The following is a 13,019-nucleotide window of genomic DNA, read 5'->3' as shown; positions in this document are numbered from 1 at the left end:
TTCAAAGCTGGCTGGTCTCACCCAAAGAAGCAACTAGTACTTACTACTTAAACTCAGAGTCCTTTGTATATCACTTCTAGTTTCATTTTGGAAGCTACTTTCTGCCCTCAAAAATGAATTTTAAAGGCATAGACATGATTATACTTCCCCATTCTGATTATTGTACATGGTCCTGTTGCACATAAAGTTGGGAAAAAGACATGGGATGCTACGGAAAAGCACTTCTAACATAATGACCAAAGTCCATAAAGGTTTGTGCTGTAGCCAACATGAGTTCTGGTGCTGTTCAAAACTTTGATAGCTGACAAGGTTAGTAAGGGTATAAAGCAAAGGCTGTTCTTCTTGTAGGGTTTTGATTATTCCATTTTGCATAAATACAATACTCATCCTTAGACTGTTAATTTTACCCTAAAGCTGATGAGACATCTTTACCAAAATGCTCATTACCCACTCAACTTTTCTCTTATACTTTTGTTTAATTGTATTTCTGGTCTTGTACTGGGTTTGGCTGGGATGGAATTTTCTTTATAGCAGCCCATAGGCTGCTGTGTTTTAGATTTGTGACTAAACCAGCATTGATTACATGAGTGTTTCAGCTGTTGCTGAGCAGTGCTTGCACAGCATCAAGGGCTCCATTTCTTGCTGAGGGTGGGCAAGAGGCTGGGAGGGAACACGCAATGGACCAAGGGGGGAGTCTACACTAAGGTCGTGCTCGGCAACAGAGCTGGGACAGGGGTGGGCAAGTCTCCAAAGCAGGTGTTGCCTGGGGACTGGTTGGGCATTGGGCTGCTGGTGGGAGGTGCTGTGTGAGTGCCTGTGCGGGGTTTTTTTCCCCCCCGCTTTTTTTTCCTTCACTTACCAAGCTGTTTTACCTCGTTCTGCAATTTTTTTTTGCTTTTGCTCTTCCAATTCTCTACCTATCACAGGCCCAAAACTACTAATGAAAGAAAACATCAGACAATAATGAACATAACATTCTTGTAGATAATTTACTAAATGATCTGACACCTCCCCCCCTGCAGTTCCACACTCCTATACAGGTGTGAAGTTATGCAATAAATAAATCATGAGAATTATTGCCAAAATAATATGTGGTATTAAAATTGCACCTACAAATAAAAGCTTGGCTTGCATACTTTTTTTTACTTTTTTTTTAATGAGAGGCATAACAGTTGCCTGGAGCAAGGAAAGAAGAGGACCAATAACAAACACACTTAAGTTTGTCTCTATTGTCACAGGCTGAATTACTGGTTTAGCACCAACTAGCTACTGGGTAGTGAAATGGTGTGAGAACAAGAAGTGTGAACCAATAGGGTTTTCTTCAGGGATCTTGTTGTAATCACAAAACAGAGAAAACTGTAAAACAAATTGCTCCAAAACCAGGAATAAATTCTAGCTCACCCAAGAAAGAATTGCTTTTTGTTCTCCATAAGCATTTAAAAAATCCATGGTATTCACAGGGAACGATCGGATACATCATCTTTCATCTTTAGACATAAACTAAGAAACACTAAGGAGTGCCTACAGAATCTGCTGTCATATAACTAAAGAAACCCACTTGAAAACAATGTAAAACCTGAAACCTGTGTAAAAGTTGCTTTCCTATTAAGAGTAGATTCAGTAAGTGATCTGAATGCCTAAGTTACCTGCTTTAGAGTAACAGCTACCTATAACTCAGAATTAAGGGCTTCTCTTTCCCACAAGGCATATTGGGAAGGATGCTTATATGATACTAAGTGGGGTGATCGCTCTTGACCTTTGTGCAAACAATTGGGCATGGTTTAAAGTGTAGATTTTTTTCTAGGTTTCCTTCAGACATGCTAAGGAACAGGAATTTTAGGTTTGCCTTGAGAACAGTAGAACTTTAAGACAATGATTGGGAAGCTCACAGGATCATTGTCAACCCTGGAATTTGAAAAATTACTCTGTGTTCTACTATTAGCCATTAGCCTTTTTTTTCCCATGTGTGTAGCATCTTTTTTTTTTACAGAGACGCATAAAACAGGAAGGGCTAAATATAAGGACTTCTGAGAACAAAATACACACAACAGTCTTTGTCATTGAAAGTCACTTTACTGATGTTACAATATGTTAGTAACATTGAAAACCACAGGCATTTGTATTAAATACTCTCATAGAAGTGGATACTGTGATGCTGTTATTAAAAGTGAGCAGGAATTTAGAACCCCAAATTACAATGATTTCATTTATAAAAAGCAACATTTTGTTTAGCTACATGAAAGCCAGATTCATTCAACAGCCCAATGCCTGTAATGTTTATGACAAAAATATCACACTCAAAGCTAGAAAGTCATAAATTGTGATGCTTCATTTTGGTGTTTGTCAAAATCTTATGTTTTTACTACATCAGGCATGTTCTTTAAAGGCTTTTACCTAGCAAAGACAACAATATGGTATAGATTGGTTGCTTTTGCTAATACTAGCCCAGCCCCAGTGGTGAAACACGATTCTCCTTGCCTCTCTAAATGTTTTACCAAGACGGGCTAGTATGAGTGAAAAAACAGATAGTTTTTTTTACAGCAATGCTGAAGATAAACATTAGCACAAAATGAAGCTGGCAGAGCCAATTGGTATATATCACCCCAAAAGCTTTGCTGAAAGAACTGGTCATACTGTAAATAGTGTTTTCTCCAGCGGATTAAAAATTCTGTAATGCTTTGCTATTCTGAAAAAAATATTTTTGCATTTATGCAACAATAAAAATAAGTACTGTATTCTATATAAAACACTACCTATTGTATATATCTTTACCCTTAAGAAAAGAAAAAAATCAGGTTATATATTCACAGTTTGAGTATGTTCTGGACTGTATTTCCAAGCATAAAATACGCAGAGTCTCTACACAGGCAGTGAGCAGGAGTCCTTGTACCAATAACCAAAATAAATCAGCATTTACTGTTATACAGAGCCTTACAATATTGCATCATTAGCTCCTAGCACCACTATACTTACAAGGTCAGTCAGGCCTATATACAGAATTTCTAACATGGTTGTAAAAAATAGATTTTCCATGCTAAAGTTAGAATATGTAAGGTCTTAAGGCCTCATGTTAAGATTTTTTTTAAACAAAACTTTTTTTATTCAGAGGAATACAGAAACAGAAAAAAATTAGCTTGTTGCTTTGACATTTTATGCTCTAGTATTAAAAATAGTGTAAAACACCTATACTTCTCCCTTAGAGAATGTGGGGTTTTTTAAATGCTCTGCACTTGTTTTCCGCAATCTTCCTCATCTCATTCTGAGTTATATTGCAATTACGGCCTGTCTACATAGCAAAAGTTTTTAAACAGTTCAAAGCTGGCTTAGCTAAAGTAATTTTGAAACTGGTGATTGGATTTTAGAGAACTAAAACCACCAGACGGTGAGCCAACATTGAAGTCAGGTACAAAGTTTCTCAAGTGTGAGCAAATGACCACATTTCTATGTTCTGAACCTATTTTTACTGCTTGTTTTGGTCACTGAGCTGAGATAGCGTATTAGCATTGACTGTTGTAGTGCTTCTCTAAATAGAAAACTGCTGTGGAATGACAAGATACCACGTGCTGGGTGTATGAGCTACTGTTTCCAAAGCTTTAGTTTACATCAGCATCCATACCCGAGGCACCAGAAATGTTTTTCATGAGCTGACTTGGAGAATACTCAGGTCGAAAGAGTTTTTTTAGTGTAGATGATAGAAACTATTACTTCCTGTTTCTGGTGAAATCACACTTCAAAGAGTCCTATCTGCACTGCAGGTATGTCTACTCAGTCAGTTTCACCGTTTCCTTTTTTTCTGCTCTGTTAGGATAATAGTTACATGCACACAGGAAGGTTATGCCACCATGCAGTCAGAGGATGACAAGCTGTACGTATGTGTGCAATTCATTCATATTTGTCTTCAGGAAGTCTGATCAAAGTCAAATCCCATACTGATAAATGTCATATGCTTTGGAAGCCATGCAAATAGTGGGTCATCAGCTCAGCAGTCTGATGGATAATCCATTCTGGCCAAAAAACTGGCTTCAGAGGAGACCAGGATTCTAAAGCTCTTAAAAATGAGGTAAATAACCTCACATTGTGGTCGATAACAGTGGCCCAAACAGTCTGCTAATGATACTCAAGTAACTTAGAGAAAGAAATGGATGATCTTCAGACTTGGAGCAAGAGAAATAGGACACAGCACAGCTTTTAAGTTCACAGAGCCAGTGATTAAAGAGGCTTAGCCTTCAACAGTGCTAGAGGGTGAGAAAGACACTGGATGGCTGAGCCACCAAATGGTTTTACGGGTTGTTGTAGTTTAACCCCAGCCAGCAACTAAGCACCAGGGAGCCACGCACTCACTCCCCCTGCAGCGGGATGGGGGAACAGAACTGGAAGGGTTAAAGTGAGAAAACTCATGGGTTGAGATAAGAACAGTTTTAATAATTGAAATAAAATAATAATAGTAATGATAGTAGTAATTATAATAATAGAAATTGTAATGAAAAGGGAAATAACAGGGATAAATAAAATCCAGGACAGACAAATGATGCAAATGAAAACAATTGCTCACCACCAACTGACTGTTGCCCAGACAGTCCCCGAGCAGTGGCCCCCTGCCAAACTTCCCCCTACTTTTATTGCTGAGCATGACATCATATGGTGTGGTATACCCCTTTGGTCAGTTGGGGTCAGCTGTCCCAGCTGTGTCCCCTCCAAACAACGCGTGCACCCCCAGCCTGCTCACTGGTGGGGTGGGGTGAGGAGCAGAAAAGGCCTTGACACTGTGTAAGCACTGCTCAGCAACAGCTAAAACATCCCTGTGTTATCAATGCTGTTTTCATCACAAATCCAAAACACAGCCCCATACCAGCTACTATGGAGAAAATTAACTCTACCCCAGCCAAAACCAGCACACACCAGTGCAAACTGCACATGCGACATGAGGCACTGGAAAGACCCTATCCAGGACATTGTGTGGAAAGGTGATCAACTTAGCAGCTTTCTGATCGTAGCCAATTAACACAAGAGGCTGTTAGTGGATGTAATTATCATTCATGGAAATGTTTTTTCAGTAGGAGTGGAAAGGGGCTGGAAGAGAATAGAGTTTGCTGGTTTACACTGCAGTGTAATAATTTTGCTTACAACAGCTAGGTACGGGATTCGATGACAGAGCGAGTCCTAAGAGCTAACTCGTTATCCCATAGGACTATGGAATCTCATCAGTCTTTCATCTATCCATTAATGAATTCATTAATGAAATGACTGCAAATATAAATGAGGACTTCAGTACAGTATCTACTGACACAGTTTCTCTCTGATTTTAATTCAGGCTATAGCTCAAAGGTCCATTTGTTCATTAGCACAATCAAAATTATCTAATGAGTGCATCAGCTTAGCAGGTTCAACATCTTATAAATCAAGAACTCTTAAATCATTTGGAAGTAGCTATCCTCAAAGTCCAGTCACACTTCAAATCAGGTAACCGGCACGTAGTGACTTAAGTTCACAAATTAAGCAAAGATAGGCTGTATAAAATTAACAACCTCCTTAAAACTCTTATTTAAATATAACAATACTATATGTAAATTATCAATCACAACCATGTCTGGTATATTGCCTGAGTATATTCACCAAAAGTCTACAGTATGGATTACTGAAATTCTTATGTCAACAAATTCAGAATTAGCAGGTAAATTTTTACTTGTTAAACTGTGGCATCACTGTGCAGCATTATTATTTGGACACAATCTCTATTTTCCAGTCTCCACCAGTTCATCATATTAATTTTATTTTAAATTATACAAGATTCTTCTCCCACATTGAAATACATAACACTAACTTAAGTATAGCTCATCCTGGAGGTCCTATGTTCGTATGGAGTTACTTCTGTTTGAGAAGAACTGATAACCTCCCCACTTCAACAGGCATCTACAGCATAGCTGGAAATAACTAGTTCATTTATTAAAATAAAAATCAAAATAAAAGCATGAGTCTCAGTGAGTCAAAATGACTGAACTATCCTACTGACAATACAAGTACTCTGTTTTAGACTGGATGAGGTATTATGCGGCAATTTATATTGCTATTGCCAGTGTAACTACAGTGGATAAAAATATTTGCAGTCTTCAAAGTTATTAATCTGGCAGCTTTCCACATTACACACTACATTTTAAAAGTAGGAACCCACAGAATGTAAGCAAACAACTTCTCTCTTTGACCTTCATTGGCTTTGGAGGCTCACACAGCCCTGCCAGTTCAGGTTTTGTGCAGTGACAAGGCCTCCAAGTTACCAGCCTGATGCAAAATTATCTGCAGAAAAATTCTGCAAAAACCCAAGTCCTGTGATGTTCTCACTCTAGACCATCAAAGTGAAAGTCAATATTTATTTAACTTAAACTTAGTGCTCATAATTAGACTTCCAGTCACTATATATCTCCAAATGTGAAAGTGACTGTTAAAAGTTACACTGCACACATAAGTGTATCATCATATGCCACAAATGAATTACACCAAAACAAGAGAGAAGCTGAAAGTACATACCACATTGAAAATACAGTCAGGAGAGCCATTTGTTTGCAGAACAAGAAGCTATGAACATTACACAACCAACCAGTATGTTATATCCAGTTCTGTCTGCCAAATCTTGCTGCTTCTTGATAAGGCAAAATCAAAAGGGAAGAGTAAACAGTGGTAAACATAAAATATGCACAAAAATCTAACAGGATTATTCAAAATTACATGCCAGCTTGTATCCAAAGTACCATAAAAGGCACATGACGAACAGTCCGGTTACTAAAGACAAGATACTAATACGGAAGGGAAAAACAGCTTCCAGGCAATAGAGTAACACAGTGGCTACTGGGTTAGCATGATGTGCTAATGTGGGTGAACTCCTTGAGGGTCCTGCTCTAAGTCCAGTGAAATCAGTAAAACACATACTGATTTCAAGTGATTATGGCTCAGACCCTAATTTCATGAGCTACACGCTACCAACTATCTTTAATCCAGCTACCTACACTCAAAGTAAATCTTTGCAAAAAACATTCTTCAGTGCTGACGGATATTTACTCTTCACAAAAGTGCAGAATCTTTTCCCAAAACAATTATAAGTGACTGGCTCCTTTCAGATGGTCTGTCTGCATCCACTTGCACTCACTCATATTTGTCTTTCTCCAAAATACTTACCAGAACCTGTCAACTGTGAAGGAAAATCATCTGAATGCCAAGGCCAATATTTTGTCATAATCCAACATACAGCCTAATCATAAAATATAGTGCTTTTAAAAATCTTACATACTTTACAGTTGCTGACATCTTTAAACATCTCTTAATTTAATCTTACATATATTTGACTTTATTGAGAGACTTAAAAAAATATATCAAAAGGCTGCAAGTGTTGGGTTCACTTATTAAAGGAAATACATGAAAGAGGTAGAAGATTCAGAAACACCGCAGATGTTCCTATTACAATAATATCTAATTGATCATACGGCTGTTGGGCAAGGTATTCAACTGCACCGCACAGAATCGGGTGTTTTATTCTGCAATAGTACTACCTGACGCTAATAATTAGTCAATTTTGGAAAGCTGGTGAATTATAAACTGATTTAATATGGTCCAGTTTCTTACTGAGTGGTAATTCCCAATCAAAAGACATTAGTTTTACAACAACCTTTAGAAGTCACGGGTGTTAGAAATCTAACCATTCACTGATACACAAGATTAACATCTCCAAGATAAAGGGTTTGTTCCCTCCCACCCCAGATTTTTAGGCTAAAATCACTTGTACTCAGCTTAATACCCCAAAAAATTGTCAAGTGGGCTTCAGGGGCAGCAAACATAGCATTCAAGCGCATGATAAAGGCGATTCCAGTAACAAATAAAAATTAAAAGACAGCAATGAAACTGACCGCTTGCCCAGCATTGTTATTATCTAGTGCAGTGAAATCCTTATGCTTCTCCTAAGGTACACCTTGCTATCTAAAACAGTGTCTGAAATGCTCTATCAAAAATACACAGCAACTCTCACCAGAAGGACTTCACATCACCACATCCTGAATTGACTAGAAGTATTCCCAAATGACCAGTAAGTTTGGGCTGCACATTACTTAAATACTCTGCTGTCTGCCAAATCATTCTTGATTACGCCTGTGAGAGGATACACTGGTCATCTCACTGAACAACGTATTTTGGCTGCTTCCTCTTACAGTGATTTAAGACAAAGTGCTGCTGTACTGGTTTCTGCAGTCTACCATACAACTGAGATTGTCAAGACAGTATAAGATACTGAAAAGATAGTACAGATTTTGGTCAAACACCAGTTTCTGAGAGACACAGTTTTACAGTACTGTACTTTCTGTATTTCCAAAGTTGTCTGCTCATAATATTAGAAAATTTGAAGTGTGATGATGTTAGTCATGACTGTTTCTTTAGGCATTTGGCAAAATACACTTATGTATAACTGCTATTTTTGACATTATCAAATGTTTACATATATACAATCCGTATACTGAGATTATAAACACGTAAGGTAAAAAAAAAAAGATATAATCCTTGTTTGTTTGACGTTTGTGTCAAATAGTTGCCTTTCAAAGCTTGAAATCCTGTCACAAAAAAATCCTATATTTCTTACTCCTGCATGCTAATTTCTACTACAGTATGTTGTTTATCCCTTACATGTGGAAAGTAAAGAACACGAGGTTCATGCATACAGCATACAAGTTTACATCAGCTGGGCTCTCCGGGAGGCGTGTTCCCAGTTCCACTCTGGTCTGACTTGGGACTGCACTAAACCAGAGAAAAACCTCTCTTATGCGGGACTGGCAAATGGACTGCAGTTGGGATTCTAGGTAAGTGTATCTGTCATCATGCGGAATAGCCTTGTCACGTCCGGGCTAATTATCCCCTGTTAATTTATGATTTTGGTTGTTCATCAAATCCATAAAATACTAGTCAACAAAAAAGAAAGAAAAAAAAGGCTGCTTTTTTCCCTTCCAGAGGAGAGAAGGTTCTCACTGTGACCACGGGCATCTCTGTTGATCTTTCGAATTGTCTGAAGAGCAGATGAATGTGCAATGACTCAGAGATGCTGAGTGTCTATAAAATTCGAAGTAAACAGTTCTGATGTCACCCCAGGAAAACAGTGCAGCTAAATGGACGTCTCCCATAGCTGGAGAGGGGGAAAAGGAACACAAACACACACTGAGCACCAAGATAAAACAGGCTGTTACCCAAACAGTGTGAGGAGCTTGTTTGGGGAACTGCATCTACATCACTTGGGTCACAAAGGCTACGCTCTTGGTCTCCTCCCAGCCTCTGGTGAGTATCTGTTCAGACCACAAAGTCAGCAGCCTCAAGCGTTTCAGCATGACTTGCAGCCAGCACAGTAAATGTCCACGGCTGGGAGTGTGGAGAGTTTGAAGGAAAAATGTCCATGTGGCATCAACTTCGTATTAGACAGCTTTTACCTTACAGTTACGCTAACTAACATTAGTGTAATTTCCCATTCTCTTCTGCCTAACTCTGCTCAGGGCAGCATGAATTTCTGCTGTGGGTTTGAGCTGGTGCTGAGGCAGCTCCAGGGCTGAAAAACATCAGTGCAGCCCTTCCTCCAAGCTGCTCTGCTCACATGTGCCTGGGAGACCCTGTGCTGCCCCTCACACAACTTTCTGCCCCAAGCAGGATGTGGGGGTAGCAGCATGCAGGTCCTCTCAGCAGCGCTTTGCTCCTGTTTTGTCTTGGAAAAAAAGGACAGAGAGCAGAGATGGGAATCTCATTTGCATCAGGAACATGAACTAAAGCTACAACAAGTAAAACTTCTAAAGTAAATTTCAGAGTTTTTTTGCTCATTCAAATATCTGCTATGTCTGATTCATACAAAAGAAGCAATGGCAGCATTGCAAAAAAAGTCTTTTGGCAGCAGCTGGAAATCTCTCCCTGTGGAGCAGCATCACGATCCACAGCACCCACAGCACATTCCAGCAGTTCCTGCCTACCCTGGGGGGCCGGGGTGGGCTCAGGGCATGTGGCAGCAAAGTCTCTCCAGGTCTTCGAGGGCTTGATACAAGCCCTACACATCCTCCTTAACTGCGACGTAGTTACCTTTCCATAAAGCTGGAAAGCAGCTATCTCCCAGTGCAAGTGAGAGCTGCCAGCTGTGTCAGCCCCCCACCATTCCAGGCACACTCCCAGCCTGAAATAAGACAACTAGTAAAATCTGGCCTTCAGGGCAAGTTTAAGAGCAACCTGAACGGATATCTGTAAACACAGCTACGGAGGCTGCCAGAGGCTCAGCCTTCAGCAGCTTCTGGTGTTAAGGGTACAAAGGAAATGCCACTGCTGCTCTCATCGTTAGCCCAAGATGCTGGTCTGTCATGCTTTCCTTTTGCAAAACTACCAGTAAATGAAGTCACTGATGAAATGCACAGAGAAGAGGGACACGTACCCTGGCACTTTGCCTGTTGGCTTTTTTCTCCTCGTCAGGAAGTGGTGGCATCGGGTAAGGGTATTTTCTGCTGGAAGCAATAGATCCAGTGGATGAAGATGGAGACTTTGCAGGAGACAGTGTCCTGAGATGTTGAAACACACAAAATAAATGTGATGTCTTCGGGTCCTAGCACTGCAACAGCAACTGCCATTACTCTGAAGCTTGGTTCAGAACCAAGTATATAGCTTATTATTAGCTCAGTATCGGGGGGGATAAAGTTGTTTGATCAGTAGTCTAATAATTTAATTATATCAATAAAGGTATTTATAGCTTTCAGGAACACTGCAAGAAAAAATAAAATTTTCTACTTCTTATTAGAATTGTATTGCATAACAAAAATGGTTTCTTAAGCTGCTTTATATGGTGCTATAATTAATCATTATAAAATTACAAACCAAATCTGCAATTGAATTAAATACAGAACTAAAAGACAGACATAGCATTATGAAGCCTAAATAGAAACAGTGATTCTATAAATACAAGCTGAACAATGTCTTCTGCCAGTGACTAAATGGCAATTATCAGTGTCTTTATATGTACCTTACACATCTGCTATATCGATACAAACATAGCAAATAAATCTATTATTTTATAACACATTAATTTACACAAATGCATGCACTTGGAGGCCAAACTGTTAGTTGTGAAGTAACGAAGGCATATACAAAGTGCTAATAACAAATTATTAGACATGCAAGCATCATACAGTGCATATTGTTCCAGCCAAAGAAAGAGTCTGATGAGAATATACAAAAATGGACTGATTAGTCAATGGCAATCAGCATTTCTGTACAAGGTGAGTAGAGTAAGCAGGAGCAAGTAAATGTTTGTATCACATGAAAGGCATTCTTTTCATGTCAATAAGGCAGCAGCACATTATTGACTGAAATTTTATACCCAAGGAAAACTCTTATGCTTCTGTTTTGAGATTCTGCACTTTTCCCACTTGAGAGGTTCCTATCAGGCTTTAAATCTGGGCAGAATAAAAGGGAAAAAAGGACTCAAAGTAGAAAAACAGAGCTATGATGACCTTCTTGTTCTGTTTTGCAGACTGAGGGTATTTTTCAAAGGAAGCCTCCCACTAGTGGGAGCATCACCCAGACCCTCCCTGTGTACTGCTGCCTACTATTTTCTGAACTTAATGCATCCCTGAAGATGGAAGGGTTCCCTCAGTTTCTGCAGACAGGTCTTCCAAGCCCCTCAAATGCAGCAGAGGGCTACATGTTGTGGCTGTAGACCCCAGTGATGAGCACCATCACTGATACCAAGGAGCCACAAGAACCACCCCTGGCAGACAGCACCACACCCCTGGCTCTGGGATTTGCAGGATCGGGTCCTTTCATCTAGAGAGGATTACAGACAAGGCAGGGACTCTTTTACATCTGGAATTGTTTTGTATCTCTATTATCTAAATGACATTAATTTACCTTTAAATAATTATTCTTTTATTTTGGACTACTGTATCATTTTGTTGTGTCTGTAGCTCTCTACAACAGCACACTCTCTTGTCTCCCATACAAACAATGATTGATGGTAGCCACAAGCAACAAGGTGTCAATGGAAATTATGTGGTGACAGCTCTCCAATCTGGCTCACAATGCTCTAATGCCTCATGCTGTAGCCTCTAAGTTCAACAGCCCTTAAAAGATTTTGGTTGGTACAACTGTCCAAACACTGAAGAGTACATCTTTAGCACACGCACTTTGATCACCCATCAAGATGAACTGGACATACATAAATGTTTTCAGGAATACATAAAATTTCAGGAAAATTTTAAACAGCTACTGCAGTATAAAACAAAGAATTCGTATGTCCAGCACCACAGATCTGGGCACCAAACTGCACATGCAACAAAACAGGTTATTTATTTTTTTTAAATCCAAGGAAAGGTTCGCAGCAGTGCCCTGCTGCTCACTACCTGTACAAGTCCTCTCATCTGTGCCCACACTTAGACTGATAAAGATCACTAATAAACTATTAGTGGATCTAGAATTAAAAAAATTAGGAGAAAGGGGGGAAGATAAGGAGAAGAGTTTTCACATATTATTACTAATTCACTTATTCACAAATGATCCCCCACAGGATATAAAATCTTCACCTTTAAATTTATAATGATGCACCTAGAGATTAGAAGCAAGGAACTGGGGGGTGTTAGATCTGACTTGGCAAGCCCTATTAGAAAGCTGTTTATATAGGTACCACAGCCAGGAGGTGGCACAGAGAATAAAGGCATCTTCCATCCCTTGCACCACAACCAGACACATAGCATCGCCTCCTACACACCACAGGCTCTTCTCATGGGTTATTTTAGGCCACAGGAGAAGGCCATGGTGAGAGGGAAAGCCATGACCAATATACCTGTCCATCAGCCTAAGTAGGTGATCCTGGTAGAAGCAATAACCCCCGCAAGGATGGGGCATCTTGAACATTTCCCTCTACAGCAGGTCCTCTGACCAGGATCCCTAGCTAAGCCTGTGGCCCGGTAGCTTTGCACCATAACTCAAACACAATGCTGCCTTTTCAAAATATTTTGAAGCCCAGACCTCCAGTG

At 39.6% G+C, this 13,019-nt stretch overlaps 1 protein-coding gene across 1 annotated transcript in view; it reads right to left on the bottom strand.

Moving 5' to 3' along the window:
• Positions 1-2,053: 2,053 nt before the first annotated feature.
• Positions 2,054-13,019, bottom strand: part of ADAM22 (ADAM metallopeptidase domain 22) — a 146,083-nt gene continuing 135,117 nt past the window's right edge. Inside the window, exons 31-32 of the mRNA XM_074835062.1 lie at positions 10,427-10,550; positions 2,054-9,151 (exon numbers count right to left, since the gene is read on the bottom strand). Of these exons, the coding sequence (XP_074691163.1) occupies positions 9,131-9,151; positions 10,427-10,550 (145 nt within the window). The 3' untranslated portion in view covers positions 2,054-9,130. The remainder of the gene's footprint in view (positions 9,152-10,426; positions 10,551-13,019) is intronic.

This window comes from Strix aluco, chromosome 1 (genome assembly GCF_031877795.1).
Source record: "Strix aluco isolate bStrAlu1 chromosome 1, bStrAlu1.hap1, whole genome shotgun sequence".
Taxonomy (NCBI): domain Eukaryota; kingdom Metazoa; phylum Chordata; class Aves; order Strigiformes; family Strigidae; genus Strix; species Strix aluco.
The sequence above is the reverse complement of the archived record's forward strand: the minus strand, read 5'-3'. Positions and strand labels throughout refer to the sequence as shown.